Genomic DNA, 23737 nt, shown 5'->3' with positions numbered 1-23737 from the left:
CCAACCTGTTAAGTAAAATGCACCTAATTCACAATTTCTTTAGTTTTGTTTTTTACCTCTGCCAAGGAGGTCCTGTGTCCACTCGTGTCTGTTGGTTGGTTTGTTTGTCAGCAGTTTTACACAAAAACTACTGACTGGATTTCCACAAAACTCGATGGAGGATGGGGCTCAGTCCAGAATAGACCCTGGTATTTTTTGGTGCAGAGCCGGATAAAGGAACTGATGCAGGATTTTTTCTTCTCACTTTCTTTAACATTGTGAGATCGGACATGTTGCATTGATCTATGGTATCTGGGTGAATACAATTGATGCAGATCCTAAATCTGGTGGTCTTACATTATGGTTATGCAGTTATGGGTGGTTTAAATTTGATTTACAGGGCATTCAAGTTTGATATTGGATTAGGCCTGATCGAATCAAAGGGGGACTGTCGGTTTCAAAAGTTGACTTCAAATTTGCTTGACGATCAGATGGAAACACAGCTACTCAGTCATATTTATACAGGTGTACACTTCTCACTATCGATGCTGATACCCCTCGTGCCAACGCACCTCAAGCTCCCTCTAATCTCCTCCTATGGCGTTGAAGCTCTTGGTACTGTTGACTTTAATAAGATCTTATGTCCGTGCATGTGTTTGTTGATGGGGGATCAGTTCCCCTGGCAGCAACGGATTCTTTGAGCTCCCTCAAAGAGCAAAGCTTTTTCCACCAAATCTAACTGTATGACTCTTTTGCTATAAATGGTCAATTCCTTGACTGAAGTGTTGCTGACTGACAGAAGCTGCTTAGCTCTGGTTATTGAGCTGCTGCTGAAATAAGCCAACCTAGACGTCTAAAAAAAAGAAGCGACAGAGCTAAACCAATGTTTTGCCAATTAATGCATTACCATCCTTTGACCTTAAAATCACCACTGACCTGAACTACTGATGACGAACAGGTTGAGTCAAAGTCTTTTATCAGCTGAAGTTGATATGACAGGAATGAAAGACAGTGCCCACATTTCTTTTTTAAACATCCATAAAAGGTAAGAGGATATTGCATCATCTTTGTACCAAGCTGTCATATCTCAACATGCCATCATGACAGAAGCATACTTCACTGAGCCACACCTCGTTTGAGTAATTGAGTAAATATGTCCAGTTCGGGTAGTGTCGCAAAGTCACAATGAATCAGTTGTCCAACAGGGATTGTCACACAGAAGAGGCATTGGCCCCTGGCAACAGGAAATACACTTTTGTGGCTAAATGTCATGTGGGCAGTGGCTGCTTGTGTTTTTCCTACTTCTTTCATTTAAAGGAACAGTTCACCTAGGGCCGAAAATTCAGTCATTACTCAGCCCCATGCAGATGGAAGGTCAGGTGAGCGGTCAAGCTCGTGCACCCACCTCAAACAGAATGTGTGCTAACGCTTTTAGCTTAGCAGCTAAAGTGAAGCTTTTGGCTGTAAAGCGGGTCCAAATAATGTCTTTTCAAATCAGTTTGGGGTCTCAGGGCTTCTGGAGACAGACTAGCTGCTCGGAGCAATTTCACGTTTGTTTTTTTTAAGTTTTAAAACAAGTCCTCATCTCCATCAGTTGTTTAGGAGAAGGCTGCACTGTCTTGCTGTGAAGCTCCAGCAATGTTTTGTGGACTCTTTTGGCGATAATATACCATGTTTTCAAATGGTAATATTAAGGGATACCAAAGGTAACAATGCCTCAGATGCTCCAAATCACAGAGCAGCTGCAATATTGCATAATGCTCTCAAAATGTACAAGAAGAAAGAAAACACTAAAGAAAGAAGAGAAAAGTTCCATCACACACTGAAAGAGCCTTATTTTAAGAATAAGGGCACCGAGTGTGCCATGTACGTCATATCTTGACCTGACGCTTAAAAATGGAGCCATGCAGGAAACTCAGGGAGGGAATGTTTATGCAGTGACAGCCTATGATTGCCTCGGGCCCTGAGAGTCATACCAGGGCGAATGGCTGTTTACATAGCGAGAGCCAATCGCATTAAAGACCTGTCATTCCAGGCCCGCCTCTCGCCTTTCGCTCCTCGGCTGGAAACTATAAAGTTGCCTGACAAGTCAAGAGGGAGAAGGAGAGGAGATTGAACCATGAGAGAGAACTCTACTAGTCTATCATCCCAAAGCATGGCGTTCACTGACTGTATGCAACCCACTGACCTGTTCACAGAGAAGAAGGGAATAAAGTAAGTCATAGTCAAGTTTAAAAACAATGTTTCTGGTTATGATGACCTTGTAAAAGATAATAGCAGAATTACTCTGCCATAAAACACTGAACTGATTTATTTATTTTTTACCCAGGAGGAAAAACTGGAGGAACAGAATAGGATTTCTGTTGAAGACAAACTCTTCCCTGTCGATATTACAGCTGATGAGAAACAGATCTTACAGGTAAGACCTTTTTAACGTGAGGGTTAAGTTCATGTTACATAACATCTAATCTGTATGCATGGCAGCTTGTTTGTGCTCTGTGGTAGTTACAGCTCAGTTTTAAATATATAATTAAATGATATATAATCTAATTTGACTGATTTTGTTTTATTCATCTTTTTATCCACACTTGATTGAATCTGCACCTTTTTTATTGTGTATATTTTTGTATGTAAGTTATGTTTATATTGTTTCATGACTAAATAAACCAAATCAGATTACATTAAAATGATTATATGCCTCAAATTTATTATTTTAATGTAATACAGGAAGACTTTTTGCAATGTGATACTGTTTTAAAAAAACACAATTTTGAAAATGACATACATTTCAAATATATATATATATATATATATGGATTATGCTACTTTACTTCCTTATCCACAATTATTTTCTCATGGTTCTTCTTCTCTACCCTCAGGCCGACTGCTGATGAGGTGAACCAATGGGCGCAGTCACTTGACACACTACTCAGTCATAAATGTAAGTACCATTCACCGGACTATTGGTGCACGATTACATAAAAGAGCCTCAAAGGTCACGCGGTAACTGTGCGCTTAATGAAAGCACTTTATTGGCCTCAATAAAACACAGGCTATAATGGCTTTGCATTGAGTTTACTTAGCCTAAATGGGCAGACAGCGATGCGTCCCTCATCTTTAACACTTCTCTGCCCGCCCCCCTCCACAGATGGAAAAGCTGCTTTTTGCATCTTCCTCAAGTCTGAGTTCTGCGAGGAGAACATCGAGTTTTGGACGGCCTGTGAGGATTTCAGGAACCACACGTCGTCCAGAGAGCTGCCCTCCAAGGCCAACAGAATTTACGAGGAGTTCATTCAAAATGAAGCTCCAAAAGAGGTAACAGCATATATGTCATTATAAAACCAAATAAATGAGTTATTTACTTCATTTGCTAATCAGAATGTATGTACCTTCAACTTCTATAATTGTACAAGATATTCTCCATTAAATATTGGATTCTTACGCTCATATTTGCTACTTCTTTGGTCACAGATAAACCTGGACTTTCACACCAAAAACGCTATCATCCAGAGCCTCCACGAACCCACTGTGACCAGCTTCCTGGCAGCTCAGAGGAAAGTCTACAGCCTGATGGAGAACAACTCCTACCCCAGGTTTATCCACTCCGACCTCTACAAAGAACTGTGTGCCGGAGCCAGGAGAGAGGGCAAGCTCATTAAGCCCTAGTCAAACTAGACACTCGGTCCTGAAGTCATTTGTTTACTGCTGCGACTGTGTAAATAGACGGCTGATGATGTTCATTCCAGGCACCGCTTCGGGATAATAGACCCGAATGCAAATCCTGAGCATAAACATTAGTGTGGAAAATGCAAAACAGAAGCCATTACTATTCCATCCCGCTGAGAGCTTTCGACAATAAAGTTGGGATGATAAGGCCGGGTGCTGTATGCTGCTGCAGGCAGCACACAGGGCGTTTCTACCAGATGGGATTAAGGTTACATTTTCTTCGCCGGGTCATTACCTGCACTTTCTTTACTACACGCTATTAGAATTTGGTATTTTGAGCAATGAAGCAGTTCTCAGAAAAGCTGTTGTAGTGTCAAAGCTGAAACCACTGTTGATCTCTGTCAAAACACTGAAGTCTGTCTCTCACCGACTGTGATGTTAGAATGTGTCTGTGTGCTGATATTCACTTGAAGACTTTGTACAGCTGTCATATACACAGGACCTCCTGTGTGACCCTGATTGTCACTGATATGTTGCTGTGCTGGATTTTACACAAAAGTGCAATTTTAATTTATATAACAATATTCACTTTTTCCATTGAAGACTGTGTTTGGTCTGAAATTACTGTGAGAATCTTATGTATTGTGTACATTGTGACTTGTTGGATGTGAATTTAAGTTTGTGGCAGCCGGACTGCTCGAGAAATAAAATGTTTTCTCCGATACAGAAATGTCTCTGATGTGCTTCGTTCTGAATTCACTGCAGAAGTATCATCTTCTTCAGGGAAGGAAGTTAACTATTGACATTTGAGAACAGTGTATGAAACCATTTAAGCTCAAAGATCTCATAGTCTAGTTTACACCTAATGAAGTCTACATTCCTGCTGAAGTGCATACTGAACTGGCCATTGACTCTTTGGTCACAAACATATTAGCACCCATTAACACTTACAGATTTTCAGTTTAAATCATAAAAAAATGAACATTATCAACAGAATGTGGAAAAACAACAGTGTTGACGTTATGTCAACGTTTGCCTTGTACTTTGTTGCAAAGATGTCTCCTGAAGCTAGCATGCTAACCAGCTAGCCCATACTGTTGCAAAACCCTGTGGTTTAATCTGAGAGGGGAAAGCAGCGAGCTCGCCACAATAAACGCACAAATTGTCAAGAGAGGAAACATTTTTACACCTGTTGTCCTTACTAAACAGAAAAATACAAACGTCTGAATTAATGTCTGAAACAAAACAAAACTCACCAGAACAGTCTTGGATCGTCTGTCCACAATCACCAGTTTGGTTTGGTTTAAATAAATCCTCATTTCGCTGAGGACGACGTGAAAATATTCCAGCTCCCTCAGCCAATAGCGACTACCTGAGCTACTCGCTAACGGCAGGTAGTCGCTACAGCCAAAGATTGCTATAGCACAGTGGAGCAACTCCAGTGTATGTATGAGCAGCAGTTAGCAGCTTTACCGCCCCCTTTTGTTTTGGAGCACCCTTCAAATTCTGGCCTATTTCTACAAATGACACCTTTAAATGCACATCCAACACATACAGAGCAGCATTATCATTCATTTAGTGTTGCATTTCTGACCACCTGCAGACTGTACGGCTAATATTCACTTTCCTTTTAAAGGTTCAGTGTGTAGAATTATTTAGTGGCAGTGAAGCTGCAACCAACAGAATACCCCTCGCCTCACCTTCCCCTACGGTGGCTTCTAAAAGAGCAAAATAAATATGAAAGTACCTCTCTAGAGCCAGTTACCTCTGTAGATATATAAAACAAAATAGTTAGTTAGTTTCACACTGATTGTACACTAATAAAAACATATTAATGCATATTAATATTCAATTTCTACCAATGGATCATCCTAAACCATACCCTTAATCTCTCTTCTGAGAGAAGTATGTCTCTTTAGCTGTTAAACACACTATGTTCCCCAGCTAGTCGCTAATTTTGTCTGCATATCATCTGGAGCTGAACAGGTAGCACAGAGGGTTTATCAAAGTGTTTCTGCTTAAAGCTGCCACCTGCTGCAGCTGGAAATTAAGAGCAATAAAAGCGAATCAGAACAGTAGTTCGAGGCTTTCAAACAAAAACAGTAACTTAAAAGACATTTTTGAGGATTGTCGCTTAACAGAAATGATATATTTTCAACAGAAAGTGTCGACACTTACCATTCATGTCAACCACCTGGGAAGTTTTGTTATGTTGTGGAAACAGCCATTTTTTGCCGCGAAAAGTAATTGGGTAGTCGACTGGAAGATAGCGTATGGTTATCAAGCGTTGAATCAGGTTTTATTTGATCCATTGCAGATATCAAAATATTGATTATAGCTACTTTAAATCTCACTACAATGCCTCATTCCTTGTCAAAGACAGGGCCAACATGGGCTAATAGGTTGCTCAGACAGTCCTAAAATAGCTTGTGTACTGCCAAAGCAAAGTGAAGTAATATTTTCCACTGACCATAAATTACTATCTATCTTGAATATCAACACTTGAAATGGCTAAATGTAAAGGTGATGCATTCTGGGTGTTTGGTTTAACAGAAAGGTCAGACACATCCACAGACTGTACACACTAACATCTCTTCAGAGACAGTGTGCTCGGTGTTCAGCTGTACAACAAAAACAACATTCCTCATCTTTCTGGAACACTGCATTCCTCTGAGTGCAGCTGATGGGGGACGCGTCATCGCAGCCGAGTTCCCGTACTGCAACAATGTTAAGAGTTGTAGGTACAGACGGGGAGAGAACACACTGACTGACAGCAGAGAGTCCTCCTCCGCCTGCTGTGTGTCTGCTCGCTGATACCGAGGCTGTCTCCAGCCGTGAACTCATAGTAGTGGCTGACAGTGGCCAGACACCCGGACGTTGCTCCTGACAGGCTGACAGCTCCTGCTCTCTCCTCAGACCTGTGGCCTGCTGTCGAGGTGTAATGAGATCATCTGTTACACCAGCAGCTCTCCAGAACCGTATGCTCTGCTGCCTACAGGTCAGAGGGGTACTTCTTGTGATCTGAACATTAATGTTTTGAAACCCAGACTAGCTGGGAAAGTATGCAAAAGTAACTTAATCATGGATTATTATGTATTTTAGGCCATGCTAGCAGCGTGGCTCCCACAATGCTCGTCGGTCCGCCTCGTTGGAGGTCTTTGGATAAAACTATTCGATGGTCTGCCATGAACATTTTTTTTAACAGACATCATGAGTCTTGTTCCCTGGAGGACTTAGTGGTTCAAAGCTACACCAGAAGCTTGACATTTGTGTGTTTAAGTGAAATGTGTTATTGGTTGGAATGACATTGAGTCAGCTCCAAGCATCCATGAATGTGGTGAACTGTGATAACTTTGGTGACCCCTTTAAGATGCAGTAGGCGATTCTGGAGAAAGATAGTCGTTTGTTTTGTCTCGTACCCGGGTCGCCAAATACCGACACTTTGGTTTTGCGCGTTCACATCTAGTAGGGTAGGGTGTCTCAATTCTTGCTGGGGTGGAAGAGTAGGGTAAAGTGTTAGGGCCCTCTAAATGGAGGGTTTTCAGAGGCACACTTCAATCCGATGTTTATGACAACTTTCTGATGACATATGAGGGTCTTGAAGGGGTGTCCCATTTCATAGGGGAAGATTTCACCCACTGCCTCGGTTTTGAGGGACAAGGGGGAGCTGGAAAACGAGGAGTAGGGGGAAAAATTGGAAATGGGATTGAGCATTGTCATTCTTTGACGACCTGGAAATGAGACTCAGCAATCAGCCATTGTACTCCAGAGTTACTTGCACCACCATTACTTTTCATATAGGGCCTTTATTACATCCGTTTGTCAAACAAATTGGTTTGTGGCCAAGTTCCTGCAAAACTAAGATTCCCTTCGGCCTCGGATGTACTTTGTATTTAGTGCTAATCACCAACTAAGATGGTGATTGTGGTAATCATACCTGCTAAAAAAGTGTGTAAGTTGTGCGATTGCGAGCATGTTAGCATGTTGACGTTTGCATTTAGCTCAAATGTTCCCTAACATGGTAAGGCCTAACATGGCAACTAGCATGGCTGCAGGTCTCGTTTGGACTATAAACTCGTGGACTGATTTTGTATGAACCGTTTTCATTTTCTTTGCATTTCTGTAAATTACTTTTTCACACCTACTGTAACTTGGCAGTTGCAGGAAAAGCAACTTTCTGTGAATGCTAATTATATTTAATCATTGTTTAAATCATCTCTATCTTTAACAAAAAATGGGGGCTTGATGGGGTTGAACCACTGCTTTTATGGGCCTCAAAAGCACTTTCAGACATTGTGCGTTATAATGAGCTGTACAAATAAACTTTCCTTGACCTTCACAGTAGCTCTACGCAGCACACATTCCATTACGCAGCACTCTGGCTATTTATAAAACATAATTCTTTTTGCAGCATCCACATCACTGTGCACCAACCACACCATACAATCTGTGTTGTGTGACGTTCATCAACAACAAAGGATAAAACAGCATTGAAAAGACTGATAATTGCTGTTAGACGGCGATGAAGCATGTGAGATAGTGAAGGTATTCATGAACACCCTGCAGAGCTGTAACGCTGTGAATACCTTTACATACCTTTTGTTTGCTCATCCGCGTGGCTGAACTCAGACACACTGTTCTCTCTCTGAGCTGGTAGTAAAACCTGAGAGTTTTCATTTGTTGTTGTGGAGGATCTTGGCAACAGACTACTGGGATCAGATCCAATGAGTACTTAAGGTGTGTATGTAAACACTGGAGCCAAAAATAGAAACGGACCACGTTCTACTTTGGTCGACAGACTGCAGATGCGTCAGACTACATGGGACTTCAGGAGCACGCTGTGCTCAAGCTCGACCCGTACGTCGAGTGCATGTGGTTGTTTTGTATTGTACGAACCAGAAGTTGATTTACAGGACGACACAGACTCCATGTTCAAAACATCGACATACTGCTACGGGAAGTTATCCAAAAACACACAAGTCCCGAAACTTCACCAGCCATTTCTTAATGATGCACTTATAAGGAATTTGTAGCTCGTCAGTGTGCTTTCATCAGGACAAACAGTTAGACACAGATTCGAATGCAAGATTGTTAAAAGAGGAATTCCAGTATTTTTAAACCCGGGCCGTATGTGTAAATGACGAAAAGCTTCCTTCCCTCAGGACAACGCTGACAATCAAGGTCCACTAAGAGCTCAGTCAGACAGGGCACATTTTCCAGGTTGCATAATGCAAGGTGCAGTGAGCTGCCTGTTTGTTTTGTTTTTATTGTTGCTAAGCAAACACTTGTCTTTAGTTTAACCTCGATTTTGCTGTGAAGTAAACTCACAGACCTGTACCTTATTATTTTTGCTAGCTTGAAATGGTTAACTTCCTAGTTGGCAACCTTGTGAATAAACAACATCTGTATAAAATAGATCTAGCTCCAACTGAGGATGAGAGGCTGTTCCCAGAGAGAACACTGGACACAGGGACACAGTGATCTGAGAAGAAATCACAAGGAGCTTCACCTGGATGATAAGTCAGTTCAAGGCTTAATATTATACTTATTTTAAGATGAGTCAGGGAAAGTTTGACAATGACATCAGGCGCTTCTTCTGCTACTAGTTTAAGTTTTTTTCAACTCAATGTGTTCAGAGCACTCCTGCAAAAACACAAGGCGCCCGAGGCATCTTAAAATACGAAGCACCCAAGGCGCATATGCACTGCCCAAAACGCTCACTGCCTCAACTCGAAGCAAATGACACTCGCTGTAAATACTGCATTCTGTTTGATCGGGCCCTAAAAGTGACTGTCTCAGACTCAGATTTTAAATCTCTGGCAATATTACAGAAAGGATCCCAGCAGAGACTGAGCTTTTTATTTAAGCTTTTGTTTCAGCTCTCGCCAAATCCACCAGACTCCATTTACAGAAAATGTAATTTCATCATTGTAAAACACACTTCATTCAAACTCAACACAAATAAAAATCACATCTTTCCATGGTTCTTACTATCACCTATCAAAGCAGATGCAAAAATATAGGGACAGGAGTGAGATGGAGGGCAGACTTTAAAGATGTAGCGGGGGAAACAGCTGCAGTGCCACAACATTTGATGCATAAGCAGCCTGCGTCACAGCTACCAGCTGAAGTAATCAACTACACTGATTACAAAACTATGAACCTGTAAGTCAGTGAGAGTCAGGTATAAAAATACTGTAATTCCCTTTGAATAACTTTCTAAAAGGTTTGATATTCACCTTAAGTTTAACTATACAAACAAAAAAGGCTTAGCAGGTGGCTATGTGCTGTAAATACAAACCCTGTTTTTCCTCTGCTTCACCAGTAGGTGGAAGCAAAGATCTACCTCAAAGTCTGACACCTGAGTTTGTCTATCTCAGTTCCAAGCATGAAGGTAAAACATATATGCAGACCAGTCTGAAACAGACTGATGTGTGGAAAACAATAAAATAATCAGTAAAACAAACTTTTATGAACCAATTCACAAACATCTAAACATTTTATTATGAAAATAAGACAGAACATAATTTGAGCACATTTTTCCTTCTATCATGCATTAGAGCTGATGGACACACACGGAGAGAGGATTTTGCCGGACAGTCTCTCTGCTACACCTGCAGTGCAGTTCTTAATGGATGCCACAGTGAGGAAGTGCTGCAGACCATCCATGGTCATTAATATGAATATGACAGATGATGTACAGTATCTGTATGTGGCTCAGTGATGAAAGAGTGACTGTAGGGCTCTGGATGTGTGTGTGTATGTGTTTGTGTGTGTTCGGTTGTTCACTTGGCCTCCTGGGCTTTTTTGGCACTCTGTTTCTCCTTCGCCTGGTGAGAAAAAACCCAAAGACATCTTCATTAGAGGCCAGAATTTGCACAGGAAATGGGAAAGAAACACGTTTTTATGACTCCAATCACCAAATCTGAAAACCAGACATTTCATTTTAATTACTGTAACTGATTCAAACATACCTTATAGAAAAATCTTATCAAAAAAAAAAAAATCTTATTCATTAACAAGGCATGCTTGTCCTCTAGTAGACAGAATAAACACTGAAGCACAGGTTTTCTTAAATAATGGCTTGGCATTTTCATGATGTTAGTTGATTATTTTTCCTTCCTGAGACCTTCCTCATTGATTAAAGTCTTTCATTATTTGTCCTTTAAAGTTTCTATGAACTACTTGTTAGTGGCAACCAAGATATCTCATTAAAAGTAATGACATTTTCAAACATCAAGCATGTCACGCATGAACTGAAAGTAAATGTTGTGGAAAGAAAAAAACATACCTTCTCCACCAATGGTATTAACTGCTGGTACTCTGCCAGTGTCTTCAGTAGCTCCATGATGAAAGGTAGGTAGTTGTGCTTTCGTCGAATGTTTTCAATCTGTGCCGAGACACATAAATCCAACAAGTGAGGGAAAACTAGGCATTGCTGATGTGTTTGAAGGAAATGAACAGGACCTCTGTGATTAAAGTACATTCAGAGGTGGCTGAGAACACTGCAGGAAACACAGCCTCTACATTTATAATGCACTCAAGGTTATTCAAAAGGTATTTCTCAAAGGGGAAAAAAAACATTTCCATTATAGCTTTATGGGCTATTTCCCTGTATTTCTATCACAGTGAATGTCACATGAAAAACAGCATGTAATTGAAGGGAAAGTGGGGTTGAGCAGAAACTCACCTTATATCTTTTAAGTTTCTGATTTTCCTCTTCAATAAGGAGCTGGTACTTGGCAATCTCTGACTGGATGGAGCTAAGAAACGTGCTACTCTGGTCTGTGTCCATTGGTTCATCCTGGGAACAGAAGAAGAAAAACAGGATTCTATATAACCAGGATATAACCACAACGCCTCTCTCTCAAGGCATCTCATCAAACTCCGATCAAACTGTAAAAATGAGGCAGTCCAGATAAACTATAAAACAAGATTCTGATACTCCATTTTCTTTTTCTCGCCTAAAATCTTTTCACAAACATATTTTTAGTAACCGTTTCGCTGCAGTAGATAAAGTTCGTCAGACGGAAGTGGCCGCCCTATTGCTCATGTATTGTGAAAACAGAGGTTGAAAAAACTCTTATCAAACGGTAAACAATGAGTACTGATCAAATATGAACCACAATCCTGTCAACTTCAGTTGAGTTAACAAAAGAACCTGGCTGACCATAACAACATGACGTCTCTTCGGCGAGTGCACACACAAATGAACCCTCAGCAGTGCAGCCTTCGTCCATATATAAACTAAATACAGGAGGGAAAAAGCACTTGTATATATTTGTACGTCAGATAACTGCTCCCTCATGAAGTCGGGGTCCATGCATTAGCTCTGAGTTTACGAGTAGGAATTATGACTTTGAGTGGTGCTCCTTTGTACTTTTTCTAGCAGGAGGTCAGAAATATCTGTGTTCAGAGCTGTCAGTAAAACAGCAGTGGCACCAATTTAACATACATTTGCGTCCTTTCTACTGCATAGACAGACAGACCACTTTTATGCAAGGGCAAATTTTCCAGCAGTGAAACACATTTTAAAGCCAACAGGACTGATGCGTGTTGGGTGGGAAACTCAAGTCTATATGTATGAGTTTCATTAGTAATAACTGAATTAATTGAATGTTAATATATAATGTCATAAGCAGAAATACTCCACCCCTTCCATATGTTGGCATGTATGTTTTCACTGTTGATCTGATGTCAAACTTGGACTTGCAGTATTCATTCAGAAGCGCTGTCATTAAACACAGTTAAAGCTAGTATTTGCTGACCTCCAGTGGCTGAATGTTTAACCTCGCAGCAGAATGCAGATGTGAGCTCAGGGTGTGATCAGTATGACATAACTGTTAGGTGTGGCTGGTGAAAGGTGCAACAGAGCACGCTTCCGACATCACCTATTAACTAGCTTGTGATGACGCAACTCTTTGACCTCTTTCAACAGTCATGAAAACTACCATTAAATGCAACAAGATGTACATTTTGATATAATCCTCAAAAAATTGGGAAATGTACAAATATTCATCAACTTTCCCTGATTTCGATGTCCTGAATAAATGCCACTACTTCTCATAATATTTGAAGATCTCCATGATCCACAGTAGGGGTGCATCACTGTTATTTTCTAAATGTTGCAACTCTGCTGCAAGTTGCATCATTTCACTTAAGTTTCATCAAAACCGGAGGAGCTGCCTCTGACACATCATGTTTGGTGGATGAATACGTGACAAACATGACTAACAGATAAGTGGATGGAGTCCAAAACAAAGCACACACTGTTTTGTTTTTACTCGACCACACTCGAGTTATGATCTCACTTCTGAAAGCTGACCACTGATGCATTTCACATTTTTAGCCTCACAGCGACAGAGTGAAAAAATACATTATTCTCTGTCATGTCTTTGCTGGATGCGGCTCTTTTGCTCCCACTCACCTCGGTGAGCTGGGTCTGGAGCTCTGCAATTTTTCTCTCGTATATCATCTTTCTGTCTGACACAATGGCCATTAAGTTGAATCGGATCTCTCCTTCACTGTACCTGAAGAGGGAAACAATACAATTTCACTAAGTACAGAATGATACACTGTCAAGAAAAACCAAAGTGGTACAGTGCTTGGGAGAGAAAGTCAGACAGAATACAGTGGAACCATGGAAAATGCAAATGAGTCAAATGAGATGAATGAAACAAGTCGTCTCCTAAACTATTGTGAATGCATAGATTCTTTACTTTCATTCTCTTTAGAGGAGTCTAATGGAAAGTATTCAGTTAACCTAAAAATCATTTTAAATAAGTATAGAAAGATATTTACTTTTGTATTCTTTTCTCGATCACTGGGCGAACTGCACTGATCCAATCATCCTGGTTGCATGCACCTGGTGAGAAAATAATCCCAAAACAGGAATAAATAATCCTGCAGGCGTCTGTACATAGAGTAAATAAAAGCACAAAACTGTAAGTCATCATAAAACAGACAGTTTTAGTGGAAATGGGACACGGCCAACAGGACAAAAAAAAACTGGACAGCAGGACCTAACACTGAGGGACTTTAAACATAAAGCTATAAAAGAAAAACAACAAGTTCCATTTTTCTGCTTACCCAGGTCAATCGGCCCCTCTCGAAGCCCATCCAACTCGTATAGTCGGCCGTTTACGGGAACATAGCTCACAAAGTGAAAGGCGTCCTCGTCCTTTGCTGACGACTTTGCATCAAACTCAAACATTTGCTGCCTGCAAATACAAAACAAAAATGCACAATCATAAAAATCAGAATCACCTAATTATCATGCATCACACCAACAAATGATGCCAGTGTTCTGTCCAGCAAAAATCCAGGAGCAGGAAAGCAGAGATGCACACAGAGATAATAAATCATACCACAAATCTAAACCAATAACTCAATGTGATGCGCAGAACGTTAAAACGATTATTTGCCATCTATTAAATGAGAGAATCAGCACTTTTGATTTATCCAACAAATGTTCCACCTCAGACTTGCCTGTTTTCACAAAAACAGACTGGTGCTTTAGCAACAAATGGACCAAAACACTGACTTAGAATGAGGAGCTAAAAATAACATGAAGCCAATCAAACAAAGCTTCTCCAGCTGGATATGATATGAGACGGAGCTTACCTGGCAAAGCTGTTGTGAACTTGTCGGATCACTTCAGAGTTGCTCAGAGCCAAACCTTTCATCTAGGGAGAGCGGGAGATGCAGGATTAGAACGCTGGCTGTATAACCCTTTCCTTAAACATGCAGCAGTGTTATGAACGGCTGTATGGGACACATTATACATTCCTCTTTCAAGTAACAAGTCATGGATCTAATAAGGGTTTCAACTTCAGTAATATTAAATATTACAAATTAAAAAAACTGAATAACTTGTTCCTCATCATCATGTCTCTAAAAATAAGTCAATGCAGTGATTCCAGCTGTGCTGTAGTCAGTCGTAGCCATGTCTAAAATGACCTAAATAAATAAACAAAAATAACACAAAGTAGCTTTGTTCAGTAGAAGAGTTCACTCTACTTCCAGTTTTTTTTAAACCAAAGGAGGAGCTGAGCATCATAAATCAGTTCCGCCTTGTTCATCAGACTTTCCGTGGCACAGACAACTGAGTCATCACAGTTTTGAAGGTAAGAGGATCAGTGTTAAAGATGAAAGGTTGTGGAGTTAATTACTTCTCCAGAGGGAAAGCAGTTCTAACATTATTTGAAATGGTAATAATAAGAATATATAACTTATTATTTGAGCAACAAGACAAACGCTGAGATCGTTCACGGGGCAGGTTCATGTAGCCCGTTCACACCTGCTATTAACATCCTCTGTCTTGGGTGATCCAATCACAAGTGGACAGCTCTAAGTCTGTTAGTTCACACATGGCATGTGAATGTGTCTTCATATGCATCTTGTGAGACCAATTATAATCACTTGTCACTTCCCCCGCTCTACTATATATGCACATAAACACGCACATCACTGGGACAAAAGGGACACGGTGTTCTAACACAAAGACAGAAAAAACTCCATATATAACAAATTTACAAGAAGGCTGAGAATGTGTCATAACCAGCATTTCACAACATTTATATAAACACTCCTCACTCAACAACTTACGAAATAGTGATTCTTTTAAAGGGAGTGTGGAGACTTTCTCCACGGGTGACAAGAGGTAGCCTATATTGGTTACTGTTTACTGTATTAGTAAGATTTACAGTTAGTAAAATATTGTCTTGTTCCACAAATGTACGAATTTATTTAGAATGGTGAAATCAGCTGAAAAGTAAGTTTTAAGTTTAAACCGCTGCTTGACAGGTAAGGCACACTTTTGACACAGAGTAGCAGACAGGCTGGGACGGCGAAGCCATGACAAATTGACGCTTTTTATCAAAAACAAGAAAAACTTCATACGACATTTTTAATGCTGAATTTACAGGAAGGAACAAATGACTTGGAATTTGTCCTACCCTTTTAGGAAAGTTTTTAAATGTCTCCTCACTGAACAACTCTAAAAATTGTGGGATTTTTTAAAGGGAGTCTGGTGATATTGCAGTTATTAATTCAATGGTTAGATTTGTTGAAACAGACAGTGCATTCACACACATCTGCGGTTCACACTGACTGGTCAAGAGAGCCCTAACATATAATTTGCATTACAGTTAAGACATTGTGTAAACTACCATGACTGTTGTTGCAGAGGAGATCAGTTGAGTACACATCAGTGTGGCCCAGGACACACATTCAGAAACACTGCTAAAAGAACACGGCCACACACGGCCTGAGTGTGGTCTGAGTGGTCCAATCTCCTCAATACATCTTTGGTGCATTCACACTTCACACTTGGAGCTGTCCACTTGTGATAAGATCTCTCAGGATGGATGTTAATACTTCAAAGGCCAAAGTTTTCATATAACGCGTACACTAACAGAAAACCATGTTATGAAATGGATAGACAAGTCAACTCCTGCAGTAATACACACAATGCAAACTATACATTTAAGAAAAAAATACTGTAAACTTACAGCAGCGTCAAAACTCTGTGAAAACTCTCTGAACTCTGTCAGTGTGTCTCCGAGCAACATGTCAGAATGGGAGCAGTTCAGCAGCACGCTGACGATTGCCTGGGTGGCACAGGCGTTGTTAATGACCTGAAAACACACAGAAAAAACAAAAACACAACAATTAGTTGGACAAATAAACAAACCATACTATTGATGCATGCGTATTTACAAGTGAGCACATTGGAAATTGAATGCTGAGATCTTAAAGGTGCAACAATTTTAGGAATGATTATTACTCTGGACAATTTATGTGAAGTTAAATAAAGTTTTAAATCAGAGAACAGCATGCCAACACTTAAAATATAGCAAAAGATCTCCGTATGATGTGTAAGAAAGAATAAGCCAGAGTAACAGGAAGCATCCTCACTCTTTGTTGTGGGCTGTGTGCTTAATGTCAGAGGCCAAGTCAATTAAGAAGCACAGCAAATTCATTATCTAATCCAATATCCAATTTGGCTGAACGACTCTGCACTATAGAGGATAATGACTTGCAATTACAAATGGGTTTCTCTAATGTTCTGGTCAGTGTGGTTACCTTGTGATGCACCCTTTGGTGCCAATATATGGGGAAGAGGTTTTATGCTCAATTGTTATATTGCTTTTGGAGATTTCCATGAAGATAAGAGTCAAAAACATCAGAAAGGACACACGTGTGCATGAAATGAGGAGTTTAAAATAGACAGAAGTGGATGGAGGCTGCCATCTTTACTGCTATCGACCTACATTTATAGTTATTTGTACTGAAGCTGTAAAACATTCATGTCATGCTATTATAGCGAGGCTCTGTGTGTAAGTTGTTTTACATGACAAAACTAAACCTGTACCTGTTTTGCAAAGAAGATGTGGTCAAGCCTTGAATCCTGAACGATTGATCCTGCTGGCTCCTCACCTGGCTGCCACTTGAAGAGGAAAATCAACCCATGGACTGGTCTGCAACGGAATGGATGCATTAATAAAAGCCTGTCTTAACAAGAGAACATGTAATATAATAAAGCTGCAAGTATGAACATACTTTAAGTTGTCAAAGTTCTCTGGCTCCATACTCCAGATCTCTTCAACCTGGGCGCCTTTGCAACCTGACAAGGACGAGAAAAGCATCAAGTATTCGTGTAGGCTTATAGTACTAACTGTTTAAGCAACCTAACAGTTAACAGACACGAAGTGAGTGAGCAGTTTTCCCCGCTGTGGGATTGACAGCAGAGCACAACACAACAAATGTCATTCATGAGTGAGGGTTTGTTTTCACGCGCCGTTGTTTTGAACGCTGAGTAATGCTAGCCAGTTAGCTTTGCCTAATTAAGTTAGCTACTGCAGCCCAATTAATATATTCACCTTTATAAATAATGCAGCGTTTGTGTTACTGTTGAGAGAACATAGCCTCTAAAATATTTTCATACGCAGAGCATCTCTTTTTCTTTTAGCATACGGTTAATATTAATGCTGTAGTTGCCGTTAGCTTTAGAGCAGCTAGCTAGGTAGCCACGTTACACTGAATAGGCAGCTAGCAGTAAGCAACCGGTCACTCACCAAAACCTTTAATCAGTTCTGTGAACACGCCAGGGTCGCTTTCCATCAAACACCATTCTCCTGCGCTTCCAGCCATTCTTTACAATGTTCCTTCTTTAACCTAATGTGCACATATACGAGATGCTAATATCCTAGCGTATCAGAACACCCGCTAGTCAAGCTAATTTCACTGGAGCACTGCAGTGACCTCACTGTGATGCGGTGCAATGTGAGTGCGCACGTTTTATGTCACAGCGTACACGGTAAGAAGGCGGCAGATATTTGAATAATATCCATGTCCAAACATTACATTCCGATAATCATTAGAAGTATCTACATTCACAAATGAAAACATGAGGATTAGTAACCTGTACCTAAAGAAGAGCTCTCCTATGAGCATGGACCAATATCCGCCCCCCTACGAGGAGAAGGGAGAAAATGAAGCACCCTTCAGTAAAAACGCACAGACGTGGTCGGCTCATTTTAAACTTCCATTCATATTTTTTATTAATAATCATAAACATTCAAGGCATCAAAAAAACGTTTAGGACCAGGTATGACTTTATACATTCACAGAATAATCTACATATGCATACCAGTGACTGAGAACAAGATTCATTAGGATATCCACCACCTACCTAACATAAAACTAATTCACCTACACAGTTACATTGAAGTAGAAAATATGACATGCAAGTAAAAAAAAAAAATAATTACAAAATAACTATTCCTTCAAAAAAGCTAGCTAGTAAATAATATTTCTTATTAAAAAAAGACGTAATTTTCAATTTCTTACCAAAATAAAATGAACAAATTATACAAAAAAAACATTAAAAAGTTATAGAGAACACCCTTAAATAAACTCCATTAAAGGAAAATTGATATTGAATCAAAGTCTATACTTCACAACCTGATGCTTGATGCTTACAGAGGTAATGCTTTTTTATGATACTGTTCAGTAAAACAACCATGCAAAAGAGACGTATGAGAAGTAGTCCCACTATTCACAGGTTTTGTTTAAAAGATGGCAGCTTTAATAGTAACAATACTGTACATCCCTGGATGAAAATGTATATAGCCTAAAATCAAGTATCCAATACAGTTTGATATATAAATAACATAGCCGGGTACAAGCAATGTGCAACTTGCAACATGAGATCAAGCAAACATTGGATAAAAACAGGATTGAAAAAGACTAGAAGAACGGTTAGTCATTTAGCAGTCTCAAACTGTCCGCTGCCTGAGCCTTCGGAGCCGGTGGCGGCGCAGCAAGGAGCACACTGCTCGATCAGAGGCAACAACTTTCCCTGCTGATGGAGCTGTTTGGTATCAGAGCCACCCCCGATGCAGTTTCCATTAACGAAGACTCTCGGCACCTGAACACACAAATCATATCATAACATTATCAAAGTGTGATGAGAAGCTGTAAAGCAAGAAACAAGAGCCAAGTTTCCCCAGCTAAGCTTTCCTTCATATCGTATCAATCATTTGATGTTATTAAGTTTGATCTCATAATTTCAATTCATAGTTTTAAACCACTAACTTCAGTATTTGGATCAACAAAAAATAAGAATGAGTGCTCTAAAGCTGTTACTTCAACACGTTAGATACAAATTTAGGTAAATAATAGTAATAGAATCAGCCTATCAGAGAGAGAGGGAAAAAAACAAACTCTCATTTACTTACATCACCTGTCATTTTAAAATAACTTGTTTTAAAATACAGACCACAAATTTATTTTGGGTCAGTCGTTTTTTGTCATTTTAAAGGCAGAAATGTTACATTAATCTTTAACTACAAGTTAATCTGAGACCAGAGTTGAACTGAGCTCAGAACTATTTCATACTGGAAAATGAATGTAATACAAAATATTCAAATTACCATTGCTATCAAATTGTTATTTCCATGTTTGCTACCATTAAAGACTATAGTCAGAAGAGATGCAGCTTCCCCTGGTCTTTCTCTTGACTCAGATTCAGCTTTTTTGATCAAGATTATGCCCTAATTCTTGGCTGCAGCCCTAAAAAAATATTAGTTAAGTCAACCTAAATGTAACTTAAATGCAGAGCTGCCAGAACAAACAAACTATCAGATATCCATGTTTTGATTCTTTTATAAATAGATGCTGAAATAACAACCTGTGACCGACCATCCCAAACAACATGAGGCTCTTACCGTTCTGGCACCAGTCATCTGAGTTAAGGCTTCTTGCAGTCTCCTCCCGTCATTGTGCTCATCCAGTTCAATCACTTTGTAGGTCGCACCAATTTCATTGAACACATTCTTGGCCATTTTGCAGTAAGGACAGGTGGTCTTGGAAAATATCACAACACAGTTCTGTGCCACCATTTCCTGAAAGGTCAGAGAAAAATAGGATTTTATTTAATATCACTCAAACACAGAAAGAGACTACACATAACAGATCTTGAGTGAGTTTGCTGGGCAACTATTTCTATTGCTAATGTTTAGTCACTGAGTAAACAGTGGCAAAAGATGCATAAACAGAAGTGGATACATTCATCCTCTGCAATTAAACAACTTTCTAAATCACACATTTTTTAGAAGTTGTAGTTCAAATGTAACTCATCTCATCATAAAGGGGATGTAGACTACTGGACTAGACTAGACAATTCAGGGTCTAGTCTGTGATAACTTTTTGGATAAAGTTTGTTTACATATGGAGTTACAGGTTATACTTTTGGGTCCACTGATCTTTTGCTTCAAAATGTACAAAGAAACATCCAAACAGCACATGGGACAAACTGAACACAGTCCAAAGAAATGGTGGCTGACTGTAGGAAACACCAAGAAATGAACATTTGGAGATGCGCATGTAGAAATAAATGACAACTAGCAGAAAAATGAATGCCGAAATGATCAGCGATCCACAGCACACTACTGTACCACAAGGTCTCCTTACCTGAACATACTGTACGCAGGCGGTGCCGGACCCCCCAGCAGTGGAAGATGTAAAATTCCCCATTCTGAAAGAGACAAAGCACAATATGGAAGCACAGCAGAGTAAGGTACTCGGTGTATAGTACAACCTAACTGACATGCTACAAGGATTAACACAAGACAGAATGCTCAAGTTCTTACAATAACCTTAAAAACGTGAAGAAATCACAAGAGACGAACTGAATGATAGTAATCAGCATCAAAATAGCATATAACTGGAGGAGAACTGCTGGCCTGAAAACACCCATGTCCACTCTTATTGTCCTAAATGCTGCTTTCACCGTCGTTTCACTTCAGTCTACAACTGCATTTAGGTTTGTGAGCGAGGTAATCCAGGATTAGGAATACACACTCTTCACTGGCACTACTAATTAGCTCGGATTTCATGTGGGTAAAACGACATGCCGATCTCCATTTGAAATCTGGTAATTTAAAGGCACAGTGATGTGAAAAAAGAATAACCCTTGGTAGACGTGGCTTTAAATGTTTAATGAAACGTGACCCCCCTTATTGCAAATTCGGTATACACCTGATACACTGTCCTGTACTTAATTTGGTTAAATCAGAATATTTCTAATAGCTTCACTAAAGCCCAACGCCACCCAGTTAGTGGGAAACGGCAGGGGCAAGGTTAGCTAACGTTGTCAACAAGAGGCACGCCAAGGACGTTATTTTGTATGAAATAGTGGATTGTTGGTAGAAAACACGCATGCCGAATTTGCCACAGGAACTTGTTGAGTCGTGAAGGTTACACACAATGCGTGTTTGTCGATTAATATGGCATTTTACTTAGATTAAACTGTGAACCGTGTGAAGTTCTTATGAAACATTCTTGTTCGGCATGGTAAAGGTACGTTGTGCACGCGGCAGCGAAGATAACCTAGCGTCTTAAGCCTCTGTGAACCAACAACGACGTCCAGCGATGTTGCACTGTTTCCTAACGATAACATAAGTCTTTTGGGGTGTAAGTATTTCCCCCAGTTCATTTATCGAGCTAACTAGCTAGCTGGGTTTTTTTTTTAAGACAAGCTCGCGGGAATGACCTTCGACAGCCGGTCCATGCCACCCTGGGAAGACATCCTGCTCGAGCAAACATGCTGAAAAAATAAACGGCAAAAAAGTAATCGAGGTGTTGGCCGGGATGAAACATGCGGTTAGTGTACAAACAGACGTGGAGCTACACACCACCTCTGGCTGTGACTGTACGTGTGCTTTAGCCCCGTGTATGCACTGTTTATGTTTGCTCAAAGCCTACCTTACGTGACCACCGGAAGCAGTTTCTGACGCAAGCCGCAGTTTGAACGTAACGTCAACAATCCAAATGTGGAGGCGTGGCCTAAGCATGTGATTACACGTGTGACTGCATAATATATTCCAATTATTCAACATGTCACCATAGGTAGACCTTCTGATGAAATGAGGCTGTGATTATATAGTTTAATTCATCAGATCCACATGTGCCTTAAATTGTATCAACTTCTAAACTCTGCATAGTGTCTGAATGCCTTTAATTATATTCAATTCTGCCATACTTGATGTTAATTGACTAATTCCCCTCATATCATGGTTATTTTTTAGACTGTATGTACAGTGGGGACTAAAAGTCTGAGACCATGTTGGAAATGTCTTATATTTTCACATAAACCTTTTGTTTTTATTCTGAGCAAAGAGAGGCTTTATGAGCGTTAAATCATGGCTGGACTCAAGGTTTCTAGGGGGAAGTGCATGGTACTCTAAAACACCTTACACATACTGGATCAGTCATATCCAAAGCAAAACCTTAAGACCCAGAAATAAGTTAGCATTTTTGCACTTCCCTCATCTCTAACTCTAACTTTACAACTTGTAGTTTGATCAATAGTAAAGTGTACATAGTATGGTGTAGTAAGACGCTTAGTTGTGTGACGTTGAAGTCTATAGCCTAACTTTAGCTTTTTACCTCTGGCGATTACATTTATGCTTAAAAACATTTTTAAAGTGGTGTTCATCTGTGAGGATTATCTTGCTGAGCAAAACACACTACTCAAAATGAGTTAGGGATATTGTAGAGTTTCACTTGATTGTTTATTCTGTGACATATCTGAATTTTGTGTTTTGTGAATATTTTTGGTGCCCAAAAACACTTTTATTGCATATCCATGCACATGCATATACACACAATATCCCTAACTAATTTTGAGTTGTGTATGTAAGTATGAACTTGTGTTTGTGTTGTTTGCCACAGTTTATTTTCTACAATAATCCAAAATCCAATTGAAAAATCCCATAGGCATTTTGTCAACATCACTCTGCTACCCTCGTCACCCCTGCACCAAACAGTTAAAGTTCCCACAGAGATTGAGAAGCAACTTAATCACAGTCGCAGAATTTACTAAATAAACAACACAAGACTCCAATCAGCAAAGGTCCTGTCAAAAGAAGGCTTTCTTGTAGAGGTCCCAGAGGACAAGTAACAGTTTGTACACCACTTCTCAGGAGGGAAACAAGGCCAAACACTCGAGGTAGGCTGAGAAGTTCACTGTGGAAAAGTCCTGTTTACTGATGGTTCCAAGTTTGAGATTTATGGCAGTAAGAGAAGGGCGTATGTAAGGAGACGAAAGGGAGAGAGTATGTTACCACATTGTTTCAAACAGTAAAATATGGATGATCTGCAAGAACTACTTGATGACCAAAGTGAAGACTGAGAAAACCAATCATACTGTGACATAACAAGAAGCTTTGTGGAAAACTGTCAAATCATGCTGGGGTAACATGAGTCATCAGGTTTTGTAGTCAATGCGAGCTTGAGTGCATGCTGTCATGAAAGCAAAAAGTGGGACATTCCAAATACTAAGATATTCTGACATGTGCATTGACATTCAACATTTCACTCAAATTGTTGAGTTGATATTATCCTTTGGTATGAAAATAGTGTTACATTTGAAACAAATGTAAAATAGACATATCTGGACCAGTGGGCTTACCCTACTGAATGTTTACTGACAATAAACAGGAGGGAACAAACACTACGGTTCTAAGGAGCATTTGTGTCTATAACGTCATTGATGAGTTATAAAAAAAAAAATCTCATTCATTTT

At 39.9% G+C, this 23737-nt stretch overlaps 3 protein-coding genes across 5 annotated transcripts; 1 reads left to right on the top strand and 2 right to left on the bottom strand.

The window, feature by feature from the left end:
• Nucleotides 1-2086: 2086 nt before the first annotated feature.
• Nucleotides 2087-4365, top strand: rgs2 (regulator of G protein signaling 2). The gene is made up of 5 exons (XM_084354329.1): nucleotides 2087-2193; nucleotides 2309-2398; nucleotides 2859-2920; nucleotides 3128-3294; nucleotides 3451-4365. Exons 1-5 carry the CDS (start codon nucleotides 2099-2101, stop codon nucleotides 3643-3645), a joined length of 609 nt encoding a protein of 202 aa, XP_084210455.1. The 5' UTR covers nucleotides 2087-2098; the 3' UTR covers nucleotides 3646-4365.
• A 5760-nt stretch (nucleotides 4366-10125) lies between these two features.
• uchl5 (ubiquitin carboxyl-terminal hydrolase L5) lies at nucleotides 10126-17922 on the bottom strand. The gene is made up of 11 exons (XM_084354044.1): nucleotides 17724-17922; nucleotides 17209-17272; nucleotides 17021-17126; nucleotides 16158-16283; nucleotides 14269-14330; nucleotides 13735-13865; nucleotides 13447-13510; nucleotides 13073-13175; nucleotides 11336-11449; nucleotides 10937-11035; nucleotides 10126-10475 (listed from the first exon to the last, which is right to left on the bottom strand). The coding sequence occupies exons 1-11, from the start codon at nucleotides 17797-17799 to the stop codon at nucleotides 10431-10433; spliced, it is 990 nt and encodes a 329-aa protein (XP_084210170.1). The 5' UTR covers nucleotides 17800-17922; the 3' UTR covers nucleotides 10126-10430.
• Nucleotides 17923-18180: 258 nt separating this feature from the next.
• On the bottom strand, nucleotides 18181-22009 carry glrx2 (glutaredoxin 2). Of its 3 annotated transcripts, none has more exons than XM_084354684.1 (4): nucleotides 21916-22009; nucleotides 20623-20686; nucleotides 19878-20054; nucleotides 18181-19078 (listed from the first exon to the last, which is right to left on the bottom strand). In XM_084354684.1, the coding sequence occupies exons 1-4, from the start codon at nucleotides 22002-22004 to the stop codon at nucleotides 18914-18916; spliced, it is 495 nt and encodes a 164-aa protein (XP_084210810.1). In that variant the 5' UTR covers nucleotides 22005-22009; the 3' UTR covers nucleotides 18181-18913. The 3 variants fall into 3 exon arrangements, with proteins under 3 accessions (XP_084210810.1, XP_084210808.1, XP_084210809.1); XM_084354682.1 differs by lacking the exon at nucleotides 21916-22009 and adding an exon at nucleotides 21704-21904; XM_084354683.1 differs by lacking the exon at nucleotides 21916-22009 and adding an exon at nucleotides 20808-21044.
• Nucleotides 22010-23737: the final 1728 nt, after the last annotated feature.

The sequence above is a fragment of the Pagrus pagrus genome (genome assembly GCF_965226575.1).
Source record: "Pagrus pagrus genome assembly, chromosome: 6".
Lineage (NCBI taxonomy): Eukaryota > Metazoa > Chordata > Actinopteri > Spariformes > Sparidae > Pagrus > Pagrus pagrus.
The sequence above is the reverse complement of the archived record's forward strand: the minus strand, read 5'-3'. Positions and strand labels throughout refer to the sequence as shown.

Coding starts and splice junctions, on each gene's coding strand:
- rgs2 (XM_084354329.1), top strand. CDS start 2,099: ATGAGAGAGAACTCTACTAGTCTATCATCCCAAAGCATGGCGTTCACT. Junction 2,194..2,308: donor ACAGAGAAGAAGGGAATAAA/GTAAGTCATAGT, acceptor TTTTTTACCCAG/GAGGAAAAACTGGAGGAACA. Junction 3,295..3,450: donor AAAATGAAGCTCCAAAAGAG/GTAACAGCATAT, acceptor CTTTGGTCACAG/ATAAACCTGGACTTTCACAC.
- glrx2 (XM_084354682.1), bottom strand. CDS start 21,810: ATGTTTCATCCCGGCCAACACCTCGATTACTTTTTTGCCGTTTATTTT. Junction 20,687..21,703: donor GCATGGACCGGCTGTCGAAG/GTCATTCCCGCG, acceptor TGTCTCTTTCAG/AATGGGGAATTTTACATCTT. Junction 20,055..20,622: donor CCTGCGTACAGTATGTTCAG/GTAAGGAGACCT, acceptor CTGACCTTTCAG/GAAATGGTGGCACAGAACTG.
- uchl5 (XM_084354044.1), bottom strand. CDS start 17,799: ATGGCTGGAAGCGCAGGAGAATGGTGTTTGATGGAAAGCGACCCTGGC. Junction 17,127..17,208: donor GAGAACTTTGACAACTTAAA/GTATGTTCATAC, acceptor ATTCCGTTGCAG/ACCAGTCCATGGGTTGATTT. Junction 11,036..11,335: donor AGAAACTTAAAAGATATAAG/GTGAGTTTCTGC, acceptor GTCTCGGCACAG/ATTGAAAACATTCGACGAAA.